Below are 15,612 nucleotides of genomic sequence, written 5' to 3' on the forward strand. Positions count from 1 at the left end.
TACTGGGAGAAGTCCATTGTTGGGTTAACGATGCTACTTATAGCATCTATGCATATGCCAATTATCAATAAACGTTAGTCCCTGTTCTCTACAAAAACAAGCCAGCCACTAATCTGCTATACCTCTCATCATTGCCTCTCGCAGGCAGGGGCCAGAGACAAGTACTCAATGCCTGGACATCTTTCTAGTGAGATTACAAATTCTAGCTATGTTCCTCTTTGTAATCTCTGACTGTCTCACCCTTGTGTCATTGGAGCCAACGTGTACAACTATGTTTGCGTAACTAGTGGTGCGATTAGCCTGTCGTACGTGTTTACTAGGCCTGTCGCGAGTTAGCTCCCTAAGATTAGCTTCAATGTCAGGTGCTCTGGCCCCGGTAATACACTTAATTATGGCTGGTTTGCCAAACTGTATGTTTCGGGTGAGGAGTCCCCTATGACTAAGGAGTGGTGCCCGGTAGATTGGGGTATAGGACTAGCTAAAGGTCTAAATCTATTATGCATCTCAACCGGTTCACCGTTGCTTGTAGGCCGCTTAAAGCTGCTACAAACTGGGCTAGTCAGCTCGCTACAGCTAACGCTAGCAGGTTTGTCCACAGCGTCTAAAGTTACGAAATTACTGCGCTCTAGTTGGTGGACGCAGTCATCTAGTAGGGCCAAGCTATTCATGAGAACAGTGTACGAAGAGCAGGGAGCCATACTCACGTTGTTCTTTCACCGAGTCGAGTTCTTACTGTCTTTGGAGAAGTGGTCGCCACGTGTGGGTGCAAATTCTTTCAGACAGTCGCCGCCTTCGCCGCGCTAAACTTCGTTAGCTTAGCAGCTAGCTAGCTGAGAGAGGAGCAGTGAGACAGAGAGCGGGTGGTTTGCAAGTTAGATAAGACTACCAAGTATGTTTGGGAAGGAATTAAAAAAGCTGTAAAACAATTAGAAGCACACAGATAGAAAGATAATACTTCGCTTTTTTCGCAACAGCGAGCAGTCACTCACGGAAAACAGGAAACCGGAACCGATAGTCCAGAATAATAGAAAACCTCATCTGGAACAGTATCAGTCGTGGCACGAACAATCTTTTCCTGCAGATTTAAAACTCCTTTCATGAATCGACAGAACCTTTTGAATAAACTCTTGAAACATTCAGAAGTTTGATTTCCATGATTCTGCGTCCGAAAATTCCTTTGCATCAGATCTGAATCTGCTCCTATACATTCTTGGTAGAAGCATCATGTTCGTAGCGCAATCCAAGATCATTTCTTGATGCTGTCTGCTATTTAAAATCAGCATAGCCTCTAGAGACGCAATATTTGTAATCCGTCAATATTATAGCGGACATCGGTTAAAACAAGTGGTAAGGATCCGCAATGCCTAGTGTGACGTCATAGGTCAACCGTAAAAGCAAATCCTTCGTCCGCGCTAAAATGAAATAAGCACCCCCGGTGTACGGGAGGCACACAGCGTATGACCAATAATCAAATTAGAGAGATTGCATGGACACCTGGACTTTACACGCAGGTGTGAAAATACAAAAAAACGAACTATTCGGGAAATCAGACTAATTTAGTGCGTGTTACAGGTGACACTTGTTCATGTCATCAGTGTGAAGAAAGGAGTGCAAACAATGTTCTTTAGATTCTCTTCCTTTCCCTTCACTGCCGCCATGTTTTTTTCAGGCTTGGCTTTGTGCTCTCTTTATCCCTCCCTTGCTCGCTCTACCGTTTTTTCTCCCTCCTTCCTCTTTCTGTTTTTCTCTCTTCGGCTTTCCTCCCCTCCCCCTTTCTCCTCCCCACTCTACCCATTTTTTCACTTCCCTTTGCTCTCCATTCCCTATCAGCCCTTCTTCCCCAATCTTTTCTCCCTTTTTCTCTTCCTATCTATCCTCCCTTCCCCCACTGCAGTCTCTCTCTCTTTCTCTCTCTCTCTCTCTCTCTCTCGCTCTCTCCTTCAATCCCTTGTTCATTCCCTGCAATCATCTGTTCTCTTTTTTTCTCTTTGCTTCCTCTATTATGCCCCCATTTTGTCCTCTGCAGCCTCTCTCTCTTTCTCTCCCCTCTTCTCTCCATGTTCTCTCTATCCTGTTGTTTACTGCACCTCCATGTGACATTTACAATAATACAAACTTTATTGGCAAGACAATGTTGATTAGTTTGAAATCGATGCATATTTGATTCAACATTTAGCACTTCAATGACCCGCTCCATGTAACAGCCTCTGTCTGTCATTGTGGTGTTGCTTAGTTTTTGCATCCACTCAACAAGTGGCAAAAAACACTAATGCCTCTTCTCAGGCATGTAACCAATGTAAAAAAGTAAATTTGTCCAATACATGTTGCTGTTTTTATGTGAAGTAAAGGTATTAGGTAACGGTTTTTGAGAAAGCTTGTGAAATGACTGAATTTTGTAACAAATTGCTACAGGTTGTGTTTGATCTTTTATCAATGTGTGTTTTACCTGCTACATGTCTTAGCTGTGTACTTTTTGCCGTATTGTTTTTAGTATTTAGTAAGGATTTTATTTCTGTTAAAGCACAGACCAAGAGTGGCAAACATAAACCATGAAGCATTTAATACAATGTCAATAAAGCTTTCTATTCTATTATCTTTCTAATCCTAGATTATGGCACGATATATGTTTTAAAAAATATTTAACAATTGTATGAGTGCAATAAGAAAAGCCCAGTGTTTTTATGACTTTTAGTTTTTATTTTAATCTTCTAAAATTGTTTTTTGAGTGTAATAAGAAACATATGTTCAATGTATCGTAAGATTTTCTGTTAAAATGAAGCTAGTAATGACATTTGTTTGTGGTCCACTTGATTTTGAAAAGTATCAAAATACATTTTGGTACTGGTACTGGTACCAAAATATTGGTATCAGGACAATCCTAAAACATTCACGCATTATTTTTTACTCATATTTTTACTTGTATTGATTTCATTGTGTATACAAACAAGTTTTAGTGTGAAAATACGGCTGTTTGGAGGTTTTTCTCTACCAGTTTTTTACACATATTTAAGTGTCTTCTTTGAGTACATCTTGACACTTATTTAACAGGTAGGTTTTTATATCATATATTTTAAAATATTTTGACCAATTTCACAACTGCTAAATAACGTTTGATGCAAACACCTAACCTGTATTGACTTTTAATCCACCGTGGTCACACCAGACCTTAGTGGCAGCAAGTTTACTATGTTAATTTTAAAATTAATACTTGCCAAAATTACCATAATTCCTCAATAAACTGCAGAGAATACTAGGTATTTCCTGTGGTCGGGGATGTTACGCTGAGGCAAGTGGATGACATATTCAGCGATTAATAGGGGTAAATCACATGACTTTAAAACAGCATTGATTTCATTCATTCAGATCATCCACGACATCGTTGTTCATACTTTATACATTTAGTGATGTAAGAATAAACGTCCATATACAACAGTTGACACAATTTCACTGACATGTAAATCCGTAATTAAAAATAACTCACTGCGTTGCATTGACCGTGAATAGTCAAAGCAGTTCACCAATATAACAATCATTTTGTATGTCTCTAATGATCATAGTAACCACAGGTGTCATTTAAACACATTAAAACAATACCAACACCACCAAATAGCAGTGGTAAATTGTAGTAATTTGTTAGATCTGGAGCTTGAGAGTTACTAATTTCTTTTTATGTAGCATTCTCTTCTAATTACATTCCAATAAAGCTAAACAAGCTGAAATGACCACAATCGCCCTCATGTGCACAAGAGGCACACAACGTATGGCCAACAGTCGCATTAGAGATGAAACATGGAAATCGGAACTTCACATGTAGGTGTGAAAATAGAAGAAACCAAATTATAAGAGAAATCAGACTAATTTAGTGCATTGAAACGTACTGACTGACACAAGAACTAACTTTTTACTTAAGAAAATGTAGAATGCTAAGATAGCCAAGACCAGCTAGCTAACATGACATGACGAACAGAGGCTCAGGCATAATAGTGTTGTTCTACTTTAATACTAAGAGTAAGTTACAATTGAGGCAGTAAATTAATCAAAACTCATCAAATGCACACTTCAACCACTCCAAAATGTTCTTGTTGACAAGCTGTGAACAAGTCTCCCAAACATGTTGAGATTCAGTCTAAAGCTCCTGCCCACTTTTGTTAATTTTTAAACAAAATCTTACTGAGATGTCTTTTTTCAAGTATTTATGTTGAGATCTTCTTGAGCCACTTAGTGAGTGCATTAATTTGCATATTGTCGGTAGAAAATGGATGGATGGATGGATGTTTCTTTTCTTTTTTTTAACAAAGAAAATATCAAAATGTAACTTGAGTTGCAGCAACAATAGAGTGCATTAAGAACGGTATATATTTAATATTTTATGTTTTTGTTATACAGTGGTGGTCAAAACTTTACATACACTTGTAAAGAACATTATGTAATGGCTGTCATGAGTTTCCAATCATTTCTACAACTCTTATTTTTTTGTGATAGAGTGATTGGAGTACACACTTGTTGGTCACAAAAACATTAATGAAGTTTGGTTCTTTTATGAATTTGTTATGGGTCTACTGAAAATGTGACCAACTCTGCTGGGTCGAAAGTATACATACCGCAATGTTAATATTTGGTTACATGTCCCTTGGCAAGTTTCACTGCAATGAGGTGCTTTTGGTAGCCATCCACAAGCTTCTGGTTGAATTTTTGACCACTCCTCTTGACAAAATTGGTGTAGTTCAGCTAAATTTGTTGGTTTTCTGACATGTACTTGTTTCTTCAGCATTGTCCAAAGTCAGGACTTTAGGAAGGCCATTCTAAAACCTTAATTCTAGCCTGATTTAGCCACCCCTTTACCAATTTTGACGTGTGTTTGGGGTCATTGTCCTGTGTCAACACCCAACTGCGACCAAGACCCAACCTCCGGGCTGATGATTTTAGGTTGTCCTGAAGAAATTGGAGGTAATCCTCCTTTTTCATTGTCCCGTTTACTCTCTGTAAAGCACCAGTCCCATTTGCAGCAAAACAGGCCCAGAGCATAATACTACCACCACCATGCTTGACGGTAGGTGTGGTGTTCCTGGGATTAAAGGCCTCACATTTTTTTCCTCCAAAGATTGCTGGTTATTGTGTCCAAATAGCTCTATTTTTGTTTCATCTGACCACAGAACTTTCCTCCAGAAGGTCTTATCTTTGTCCATGTGATGTCAGATGAAACAAAAATGTAGCTGTTTGGCTACCATGCAAAAAGGAAGCCCTTGCTCCAGAAGCGACACGTTAAGGCTTGTCTAAAGTTTGCTGCTGATCACACGGACAAAGATAAGACCTTCTGGAGAAAAGTTCTGTGGTCAGATGAAACAAAAATTGAGCTGTTTGTCGTATGTACAGTATTTTCCTGTGTGGCTTAGAGATGGGATAAACTTGCTTAGACCACAGTTAGTGCTGTCTCAGTTTTATGTGTAATGCCAGTATAAAGTCTTCATCTTTAGCCCTTATCATCTAATTCTTCTCCACTCAGCCCACCCACCACTACCTCTCAATGTTTTCCTCCAGTATTCTTCCCCTGCTTCTCTCTCCGTCTCTGTCTCTCTCTCTCTGCCATCCTTCATTCGCTCATCCACCTGTCACTCATTCACCAAGCATCTCTTGCTCTCTCATTCGTGCTACAGTCTGCACTCTTTCTCTCCTCTGATGCATGATGGATGCTCGGATGCCTCGGGAAGCAATAGAAAGAGAATAAACAGATAGAAGGATTCAATTTATTTTTAAGGCATTAGGACAATAAATAATGCCCCAGACACATTTATTTGAGCTGAAATAGGATCAGACTCATAGCCCCGCCTCCCTCCATTCCCAGCGTATATATAGGAGAGCGAGCCTCGCCTTATTCGGCACTCAGCTCTGAAGGATGAGGTCCTTAAAGCACCTGAAGCCTCACAGCAAGAGGAGTGTGGTGAGTTTACTGGCCATGGTGCTAATTATTAGTTTGCTGCGGCTATTTTTTACATGGTTGCTGACACACTGTTGATGTTTGTTTAGTTATTTCTTCCTGTAGCTGTTTTTTTGTCATTTTCATTCTCACTGTTTCCACATATCTTTCTTCCTCCTGTAGCCTGACGTTCATCTTCTTCTCTTCCCCTCCCCCTTTTTTCTTCTCAACTCTCTTCCGCTCTACCATTCCTTCTTTTTCTGTCTACTTCCTCCATCATTTCTTCTTCTCTCCATTCCTTCTTCTAGTCTCTTATTGTGTTTTAATCCCACTCCGTCACTGGGTTACATGTTACAGAAAGATTACAGAATAAGTCATCTCCATGAACTTTAGTAGCTGGTACACGTGCCAAGCAGGAAGCCATTAATGAAGGTGCAAAATGACCATGAATATATTTCAGAGAAAAAAATTTGCAAACAAAAAACTTTTTCATTAATATCAATTTAATAACAACTGTTTCACTGATTGTGATGGGTACCTTTTACATTTTAATCAATACAGTATCAATTCCTGGTAGCTGTTAATGTTGAGTACCATTATCAATTTCCAATTTTCAGTAATTTGGTGTGTCCAAATGTGTTAATAAATGTTAATTAAAAGCTGAGCTGTTCTGGCCATTTGTTGTCTTGATTTCTTACACTTGTGTGTCTCATTTGCAAGTACTTTACTGTAAAATATAGGAGATTTTGCTGGCAGTTCCAATTAAACATTAGATGGCAGTAGTCTACAGTGTGTTGCCTTAGCCAGGAAGTAGTCATTAGGTTGAATGTGACAGTTTTTTCTTTGGTTGAGCCATAAAGTGTTTAAACTGTAAGTATTGTACTTATTACACACTAGCTGTTTGATTGTAACGTGCATCTTAGTTGAAGTTTTAATGACCAAATTTGGAAGTGTTGAAATCGTCATGTAAAATTGGTAATGCTAATCATTAGCATGTCTATGGTAAATCCATTATACATTAGCATCAAGCTATTTTGAAAAGTGGAGCCTAACTGGGCTTTTGGGTGCCTTCTTCTTGTTTTGTTGGTGTGGAAAATTGTTACATTATGAAAGTCTGACTGAGTCCACTCTGAGTGCTTGACTGCTTGTTTCTTAGCTCCTGCGCAGTTTTTTTTGATGATTCTGCTTAATTGATCAACATTTTTACAAAATGTTACGGATTTGTACTAATCGTGCTCTACATTTACTGAAGTACATGCCTCTTTGTCTTTTGTGTCTGCAGGAGGAGGCGAGCCGGCGCCTGGGTAGATGTGAGCCCAAGGTAATGGCCAGGCTGGTGGACACAGGCACACAAACAGATCCAGTCGTCGTGCTGTCCTTGGCCCAGGCCGCCGTGCTAGGTCTCATCTCCCAGAATGAAGTCTTCGGCGCTACCATCGCACCCAACGGCTTCTACACCGGCGAATCAAAAGAGTCTCCCGCACCGCCAGTAGACGGAGTGGACTACGAGTACGCGGACCAGCTCATAGGCGCCAACGGAGATTACCTCGGAGACAACTTAACTGAAGACGGACAGATGCAACCCAGCTGCAGCCAGAGGAGGTGGCAGCAGGGCGCTCCTCAGCATCCCGATGTGAAGATGGTGTTGCCTGAGCGTCACAGGCCTCAAGCAGTTGATGGGACCGTGTGTCACATCAAAGGGGAAGTGGTGAACTCTGGTATGAGCTCCTGTGTTCATATGCTTAACAATATGGCTCCCAGAGGGGGTTTAATTCAAGTGGACCCGGCCACCCTACGAGGGACCAACAAGAACTGTGCAGAATGTGAGCGTGAGGCCTCCAACCAGCAGCAAGCCAACACGCACGTCCACCCGCCTCCTACTCAGGTGCCCCACAGAGGAGGGGAGCACAGGGGACTGCAGGGCCAGCGCCCCCTTGGGGGTCATGGTCGAAGTGTCCGAGAGGATGAGGCGGAAGTTGATCACCAGGGGAACAATATGATGAAGCCGAGCCAACAAGATGAAGCCATCAGCAGCTACTTCCAAACCAGCGAAGTTGGCAGCTACGATTCGGGGGAAATCGCCATGGGGACTGAGTACGAAGACAGTAACCAGAACATGATGTGGACGGATGGGAGCGGGGTTGGGCAGCAGCAGCACCAGCAGCAGCCTCAGCAGCCGCAGCCCCCTAGAAGACACGGCGGCCGCAGGGTGGACAGACTCGACATCAACATCCAGATTGACGAGTCCTACTGCGTGGACGTGGGGGATGGTCTTAAGCGCTGGAAGTGTCGAATGTGCGACAAGTCTTACACGTCCAAGTACAACCTGGTCACGCATATTCTGGGCCACAACGGAATCAAACCGCACGCGTGCCCCCACTGCGGCAAGTTGTTCAAGCAGCCCAGCCACCTCCAGACCCACCTGCTCACCCACCAGGGCACCCGGCCACACAAGTGCACCGTGTGTAAGAAGGGCTTCACGCAGACCAGCCACCTGAAGCGCCACATGCTGCAGCACACCGACGTCAAGCCCTACAGCTGCCGCTTCTGCCGCCGCGGCTTCGCCTACCCCAGCGAGCTGCGGGCGCACGAGGTCAAGCACGAGCGCGGCCGCTGCCACGTGTGCTCGCAGTGCGGCCTGGAGTTCCCCACGTACGCCCACCTCAAGCGTCATCAGGTCAGCCACCAGGGCCCTCACACCTTCCAGTGCACTGAGTGCAACAAGTCCTTCGCATACCGCAGTCAGCTCCAGAACCACCTGCTGAAGCATCAGAGCCCCAGACCTTACACCTGCTCGCAGTGCGGATTGGAGTTTGTGCAACTGCACCATCTACGTCAGCACTCGCTCACACACAAGGTAACTATCTCAGAGCTTTACTGCCACCTGCAGGACTGGAGTGGAACATTAACTTTTCAAATGTTTTACTGGGGATTTAGAGTTGTCCTTAGTTTTTTGGGGTTATTTTGGCCTGGACACGGACGAGACAACACATTTTTGCGAAGTAGGATTTTTTATAATAGATCAAATATTTTCATAGATAAAATTGTTAACACATACAGTTTTTAACAATATTAAAGCCCTGAAACATCCATATAGTCACCTTAATCGTTTCACGATTAGATTATAGTACAGTACTTACCGGTAGCCCGGAGGATCCTCCAAGTTTCCCTAAGTTAAAACTACCCTTCCATGAGTGAAACCACCGACATGTGTTGTTCTGCAAAAACTTGGTCAACTTGACACTCACAGCTACGATATTTAGCTATGATGTTAGCATTCTATGTCAGCATTGTGTGTCTGCGCTGACATTCTGCGTTGATCAAGCCAAAGCTGTGTTATTGATGTTAAAGTTGAAGTGCCTCAAAAGAGTTCATCTCCACTTTGGCCGGGGCAGCAGATAATAGCTGATAGCAGTCTGTTAGCCTGAGGTACGGCGCTGAATGTCCAGCTGTCTTGTTAGATTTCGCTCAAGTCAAAGCCTCACCAATGTGGAGATGTGAGGCAGAGGTTTAAAATGAATTAAATCAAAAAGTTGTTTTGCTAAAAAGTTGTGAAGTTGAGATTGTTGTGGCAAAAATAGATAGCGCCGTGTTGTGTTTAGTAGGGATCGCCCTTAACCCAAAAACAGAAGTCATGCTTGAATATTATTTGTTGATCCCCACATGATGATTCTAACAGACAATGTAACAATATGAAAATTTCATATCAAGATTATCATGACAAAAATTATCATCGTTATCATTATTATTGCGGTATTGTTGAATGTGTACAATGTAGACCGGAAGAGTTAGGGCTGCATGGGATTCTGGGTATTTGTTTTGTTGTGTTTATGTTGTGTTACAGTGCGGATGTTCTCCAGAAATGTGTTTGTCATTCTTTTTAGGTGTGGGTTCACAGTGTGGCGCATATTTGTAACGTAACAGTATTAAAGTTGTTTCATACGGCCACGTCAGTGTAAGCTGTGTGGCTGTTGACCAAGTATGCCTTGCTGTCGCTTACGTATTTAAGCAGAAGCTGAATTCAACATGTGGCCGAGCAGGTACGCTGTTTGAACAGGCTGTAGAGGGCGTCAAAAGCAGTGCCATCAAGTCCTGAAATTCGGGAGTCTCCCGGAAAAATTGGGAGGTTTGGCAAGTAAGACGTTGTCATGTGCCACTCATTTAAAACTCGCGGGCCGCACTGACATTACATTTTTATATTAAGGTGCGGGCCGGAGCGTGTGTCTGAGACCCCTGGTTAAAACATAGTACACAGCAAAAAAAGCTTTGTATGCAGTGTTAATTCATTTTAGATTTTCAAAAGAGTTTTGTGGCTCCCATTGTTTTCTTTAATTTGTGAAACTTGTCAAAATGGCTCTTTGAGTGGTAAAGGTTGCCGACCCCTGACTTAGACAAATTGTTAAAAACACTATTTTGCGTGTTTTGTATTTCTTATGCTTCACTGATAGTGTTTTAGTCTTAGTATTTTATCTGTTTTAATGGATACACTTTTATTGTTTTAAATATTTGTTTGTACAGTAGCACTTTAAGATGTTTATAAATGAAAAGTGCCTCACAAATAAAATCTATTATTATTTCTGGCAGGCGTTGCGGAATTCTACTCGGTTCAGAGAACCTTGAACGCACCGTAAAAACACCTGTCTCGTATTCCTCTGAGTATAGAACGATCACTCTGTACTAAGTGAACACAACTTTTATATTTAATGTGCGCAATTGAATATTTGAGTTGCTCAGACAGTACTGTGTTTCTACAAGTTCAGATTGGGCTATGTTGTTTCCTAATGGGAAAAGACGTTAATGTCTCTTGTTTTCATGTTGGCATATAAGCTGGTGAGGTGGTGCCAGTTAGTCTGTGAGTTTATTAAAGTGCAGTTATCAAACAGTTTTACGATCATTTTAATTTAAAAACGATACTCACCATCGGGAGGTTTACTGCGGTTATCATTAATACTGTTTATTGTTGCATTTTTAACTGTAATTCATAAATATAATTAATTTAACACTTAATTTAAGCCATATAAACAGCCATTTTTAGTACCTTTTTCCGAAATCTTGCTACCCTTGTAAAGCTGCTGGAAATGTGATTTTTTTCTCCGAAATGAATGAAGTATCTATCTGCAATATGCTTTAAAAAAAAAAAAAAGACTTCTGCAATGTAGTGAAGCCATGACATTCGAAGCGTGATGTAGCAAGGGATGACTTTACATAGAGTTCAATCTTTAGATCCAACTTTACAGGTGTATTTTTGCACATTATGCAGGACGATGGTTTCAGGCTCATTTTGCATTCAAAATTTTGGTCGCTTTCCAAATTGAAATGTTACGAGATTTGCTGAAGTCTCACAGGATTTGGCAACGTCAAACGAAATGATGGTTTGGGTTTTTTGGGATGGTTAAAACTTCAATTGACGGTACACTTTCAAAAGGTTCTTAAACTTTAAAGGACAACTGTACTTTTTTGGGGTGGGGGGGAGATTTTGCCTATCATTCCTCATTATGTAAGACAAGAACACATTCTAACTCCTAAATAAACGCTAGCAAAACTCAGCTAACAATCAGAGTCGCTCAATCCCGATTACACGGTGCTCAACGTTTTTTTATACATGCTGTAAATATATATGGCATCTAGTAACAGGAACATTTATAATAACATGTAATATTTAAGCATACGGGCCGTGTATTATTTTACAGACGCATTACAACGTTCGCTTTTCTCTTCAACAACAACACTACTAATCATGGCAGACTTAATGAGAGCTATCAAAGACTACTTTGGGACTAATGATGATCCAGAACCTTATATTTTCGAGCCTCAATGTAAGGAGGATGAGCTTCAAGTTTTAGAAGCTGTGTGCTAAACAGATGCAGCAGTGAAACGCTAAGCATCATGTAGCAGTAATGCTAAGTACTAAACAAGAAATACAAACTATGAACATAATAAACACTTGCTGTAAAATATCTGCTCTCACTGGGATGCAGACTCATGGAATGTTCATATCTTCCCGTTTAGATGAAGAATTAATCACAATTCACCCGAGGTAAAAACAAAAAAAAGGTGGCAGCAAACTTAGTGTATTTTTTTACTGTCTTTCTTGCCATCTCCGGGTCTAAATTGAATGTCAAAGTTAACTAACTTCTCGGTTTATGGCAACAACGTTCTACTATCCAGGTGAGAGGTGTGATTTATAATCTAGAGTTAACTTTCACCAGTTCCGAGGCGATGCAGCATCTCACTGGTTCAGTATGTCAATATAGCATCATAAGCTAATTGGCTCTCTGTGTGATCACGATGCCACTAAAAATAGTTCATTTGTATTAGCGCTTAAAATAACAATATTGCAAATAATTGGTTAATATTCAGGTCACGATATGTAAATGGAGTATTGTTGGCAGTTTTTGGATGTTTTTTTAAAACTGCTTCATTCATGGACAGAATAGTGTACTCTTATTTGCTGCATTGTTAGCCGCCTTGTATGTGCCATATTTCACGAGTTAAAATGCATAAAAGAAAAACATGTGTTCTTGTCTTACATAAGGATTGTGAATGATATGCAAACTCCCCCAAAAGGTACAGTACCCCTTTAACAGTGATAGCTGAAAATCTGACTTTATTTGCAAGCTCCTACCATTTGCAGGTGTTTTTAGCTTCTTTAGACAGCACCTCTGCTGGTTATATCCAGGTAGTGTGCCTCGTAATTTAAACCCTGCATGTTAAATGTTGAGTTTTTGGGGTTTTTTGCATCTTGCAGGGCACAAAAGGCCACAAGTGTGAAGTATGTTCGCGCGAGTTCACACTGTCTGCCAACCTCAAGAGACACATGCTCATCCACAACAGCGTGCGGCCCTTCCAGTGTCACGTCTGCTTCAAGAGCTTCATTCAGAAACAGACACTAAAGACCCACATGATCGTCCACCTGCCCGTCAAGCCCTTCAAATGCAAGGCGAGTGTGAAAGGTCAGGCGTCACTTCAGTAGACATACAGTAGATAATCATGTCCTCTGCTGTTTCCAGGTGTGTGGCAAATCTTTCAACAGAATGTACAACCTGCTGGGCCACATGCATCTGCACGCTGGCAGTAAGCCTTTCAAGTGCCCCTACTGCACTAGCAAGTTCAACCTGAAGGGCAACCTCAGCAGGCACATGAAGGTCAAACACGGGATGGACGTGTCCCCTGAAGGACAAGGTCAGCCTGCTAAAACTTCTGCATACACATATTTCATATTGCAGTTGTAATAGTGAGGTTTTGTTTGCACACATGGCTCTATTTTGACTAGGGGTGCAATGATTCAATTCAGTATTTGTGTTTGCCGGTACGATTCAGGGACAACATTATTATTATTATTATTGTAGAAAGATACGATCCCAAGCGATTCAGTAACTTTTTAGCAAAGAAAGCAACCAGTGTGACAATGAAATAAATAGTGGATACTGGCAATTGCAAGTAAAGTTTCCTATATTCCTCTTATTTCTTCTCAGGGAATTATGTATAAATGAATTATTATTAAGGCAAAGCTCTCAATTTACTGGTCGATCTACGTTCCCATCCTCACCTATGGTCATGAGCTTTGGGTTATGACCGAAAGGACAAAATCACGGGTACAAGCGGCCGAAATGAGCTTCCTCTGCCGGGTGGCGGGGCTCTCCCTTAGAGATAGGGTGAGAAGCTCTGTCATCCGGGAGGAGCTCAAACTAAAGCCGCTGCTCCTCCACATCGAGAGGAGCCAGATGAGGTAAATCGGGCATCTGGTCAGGATGCCACCCGAACGCCTCCCCAGGGAGGTGTTTCGGGCACGTCCGATCGGTAGGAGACCACAGGGAAGACCCAGGACACGTTGGGAAGACTATGTCTCCCGGCTGGCCTGGAAACACCTCGGGATCCCCCAGGAGGAGCTGGATGAAGTGGCTGGGGAGAGGGAAGTCTGGGCTTCCCTGCTTAGGCTGCAGTCCCCGCGACCTGACCTCGGATAAGCGGAAAAAGATGGATGGATGGCTGGATGGATGAATTATGGATACAAATACGAACGTAAACCACAATAATTGGTCTTTGCATTTACATCATATTTGAATAAAGTGCAACCAACACTTTAGGTTGAAATAACAAAAGGAAAACTTTTCTGCTCACATTTTCAACATTTGCGAACTTTTCAATCAAAGTACAGTAACCAACATTTTAATAGTAGATTTACATACTGCTTCTGCTTTTTTTTTTCCCATTATAGAAATAATACAATATTATTATAGAAAATAAAATGCAAGCAACATCTTTTGAGGTTGAATTAGCAGTAGATTTACCTGAAAAATTAAGTGCAACCAAATCTTTTCAGACTGAATTAGTAGAGCTTTGACCTGATTAAACACGGAACATTATAAAGACATTAACGGAAGTGACAGCAGACAAGTTTCAGCGACACATGGACCAAATGGCCGAGGGTGTAATGAACAAAGTTGGAAGTAAGTAAGTTGTGACCACTTTTTCGGTCATGAATTACATTTTTTTTACTTTCTCAATCATACTAATATACTGTGTTTATCACACTGTTTTTAACCTTATGTTTCAAGCTGGTCCGTCTGCAAACTTGCTCAGCTGTCACTTTCCTTTTGTCCGTCGCATCCTTTGCGGCTTAAAGTTAAGTTGTGGCTTTATATTGGTAAATGGTAAATGGGTTGTACTTGTATAGCGCTTTTCTACCTTTTTTAAGGAACTCAAATCGCTTTGACACTATTTTCCACATTCACCCATTCACTCACACACATTCACACACTGATGGCGGGAGCTGCCATGCAAGGCGCTAACCAGTCCCATCAGGAGCAAGGGTGAAGTGTCTTGCTCAAGGACACAACGGACGTGACTAGGATGGTAGAAGGTGGGGATTGAACCAGTAACCCTCAGATTGCTGGCACGGCCACTCTCCCACTTTCGCCACGCCGTCCCTTACCTTACTTTGACCATATTATTGTGTTGTGTTGTTTGTATTTGTTGTGGTTTTTGCAATCGTACTGTAGCTGAAAGTTTGTGTGTCGTAATTTATGACACTGTCTTGTGGCGTTTGCATTTGTTATGACTTTTCTCGACCACCGTAGCTATCTGCCAATTTTGTTTTGATGACGCCAAAGACGGGCAGACAGACTTGAATAACGTTTAACGTCCTGTCCAATTAAAAGTGCTAAACTTCATATAAAGTCTTCCGTTCCTAAATCTTATGTTTTCTTTTTTCTAGTATCGATAAAATTTATTTATTGCCTTTTGAATCAATGTTGGATCGATACATATGTGCCAGAAGTCCAAATCGCCGTGTACAGATCGATAAACTTGAAACTTAGGGATACAAATTGATATATTGATCAATCGGTATACCCCTAAATAGGATCACTAGGCAATAGTGGAAATTGTAATATGTTCCAAAATCTAATTGTCTCCTTGGTTTTATGTTTTAAGTCACACTTAACTGCCATGCACGTGTACAAAAAACTATAAACCGTTTTAGTGCATTATTGTACTGAGCAGCCGGGACAGAAGCGTATGTACCCCAGTTCCTGTTCCATGGTTGTCATCACATTTTGCTCCTCTCTGCCATTAATCAGTCCCTCCAAGATTTTCCGACTGTAACTTTGTCCAATGCGTTTTGGCCAATCAACGTTATTTTCGCAAATCAAATTTGTCTCAGAGCGGCACCCAAACGCACATGTCAACTGTTAAAT

At 41.4% G+C, this 15,612-nt stretch overlaps 1 protein-coding gene across 2 annotated transcripts in view; it reads left to right on the forward strand.

Annotated features, from left to right (window-relative positions):
• The window catches only part of LOC133662896 (zinc finger protein 710-like), a 35,587-nt gene that overhangs the window by 12,612 nt on the left and 7,363 nt on the right, over positions 1 to 15,612 (forward strand). For both annotated transcript variants that reach the window (XM_062067082.1, XM_062067091.1), the window contains exons 2-4: positions 7,197 to 8,771; positions 12,663 to 12,854; positions 12,925 to 13,096. In XM_062067082.1, coding sequence (XP_061923066.1) covers positions 7,197 to 8,771; positions 12,663 to 12,854; positions 12,925 to 13,096 — 1,939 coding nt within the window. The remainder of the gene's footprint in view (positions 1 to 7,196; positions 8,772 to 12,662; positions 12,855 to 12,924; positions 13,097 to 15,612) is intronic.

The sequence above is a fragment of the Entelurus aequoreus genome, linkage group LG02 (genome assembly GCF_033978785.1).
Source record: "Entelurus aequoreus isolate RoL-2023_Sb linkage group LG02, RoL_Eaeq_v1.1, whole genome shotgun sequence".
Classification (NCBI taxonomy): Eukaryota; Metazoa; Chordata; class Actinopteri; order Syngnathiformes; family Syngnathidae; genus Entelurus; species Entelurus aequoreus.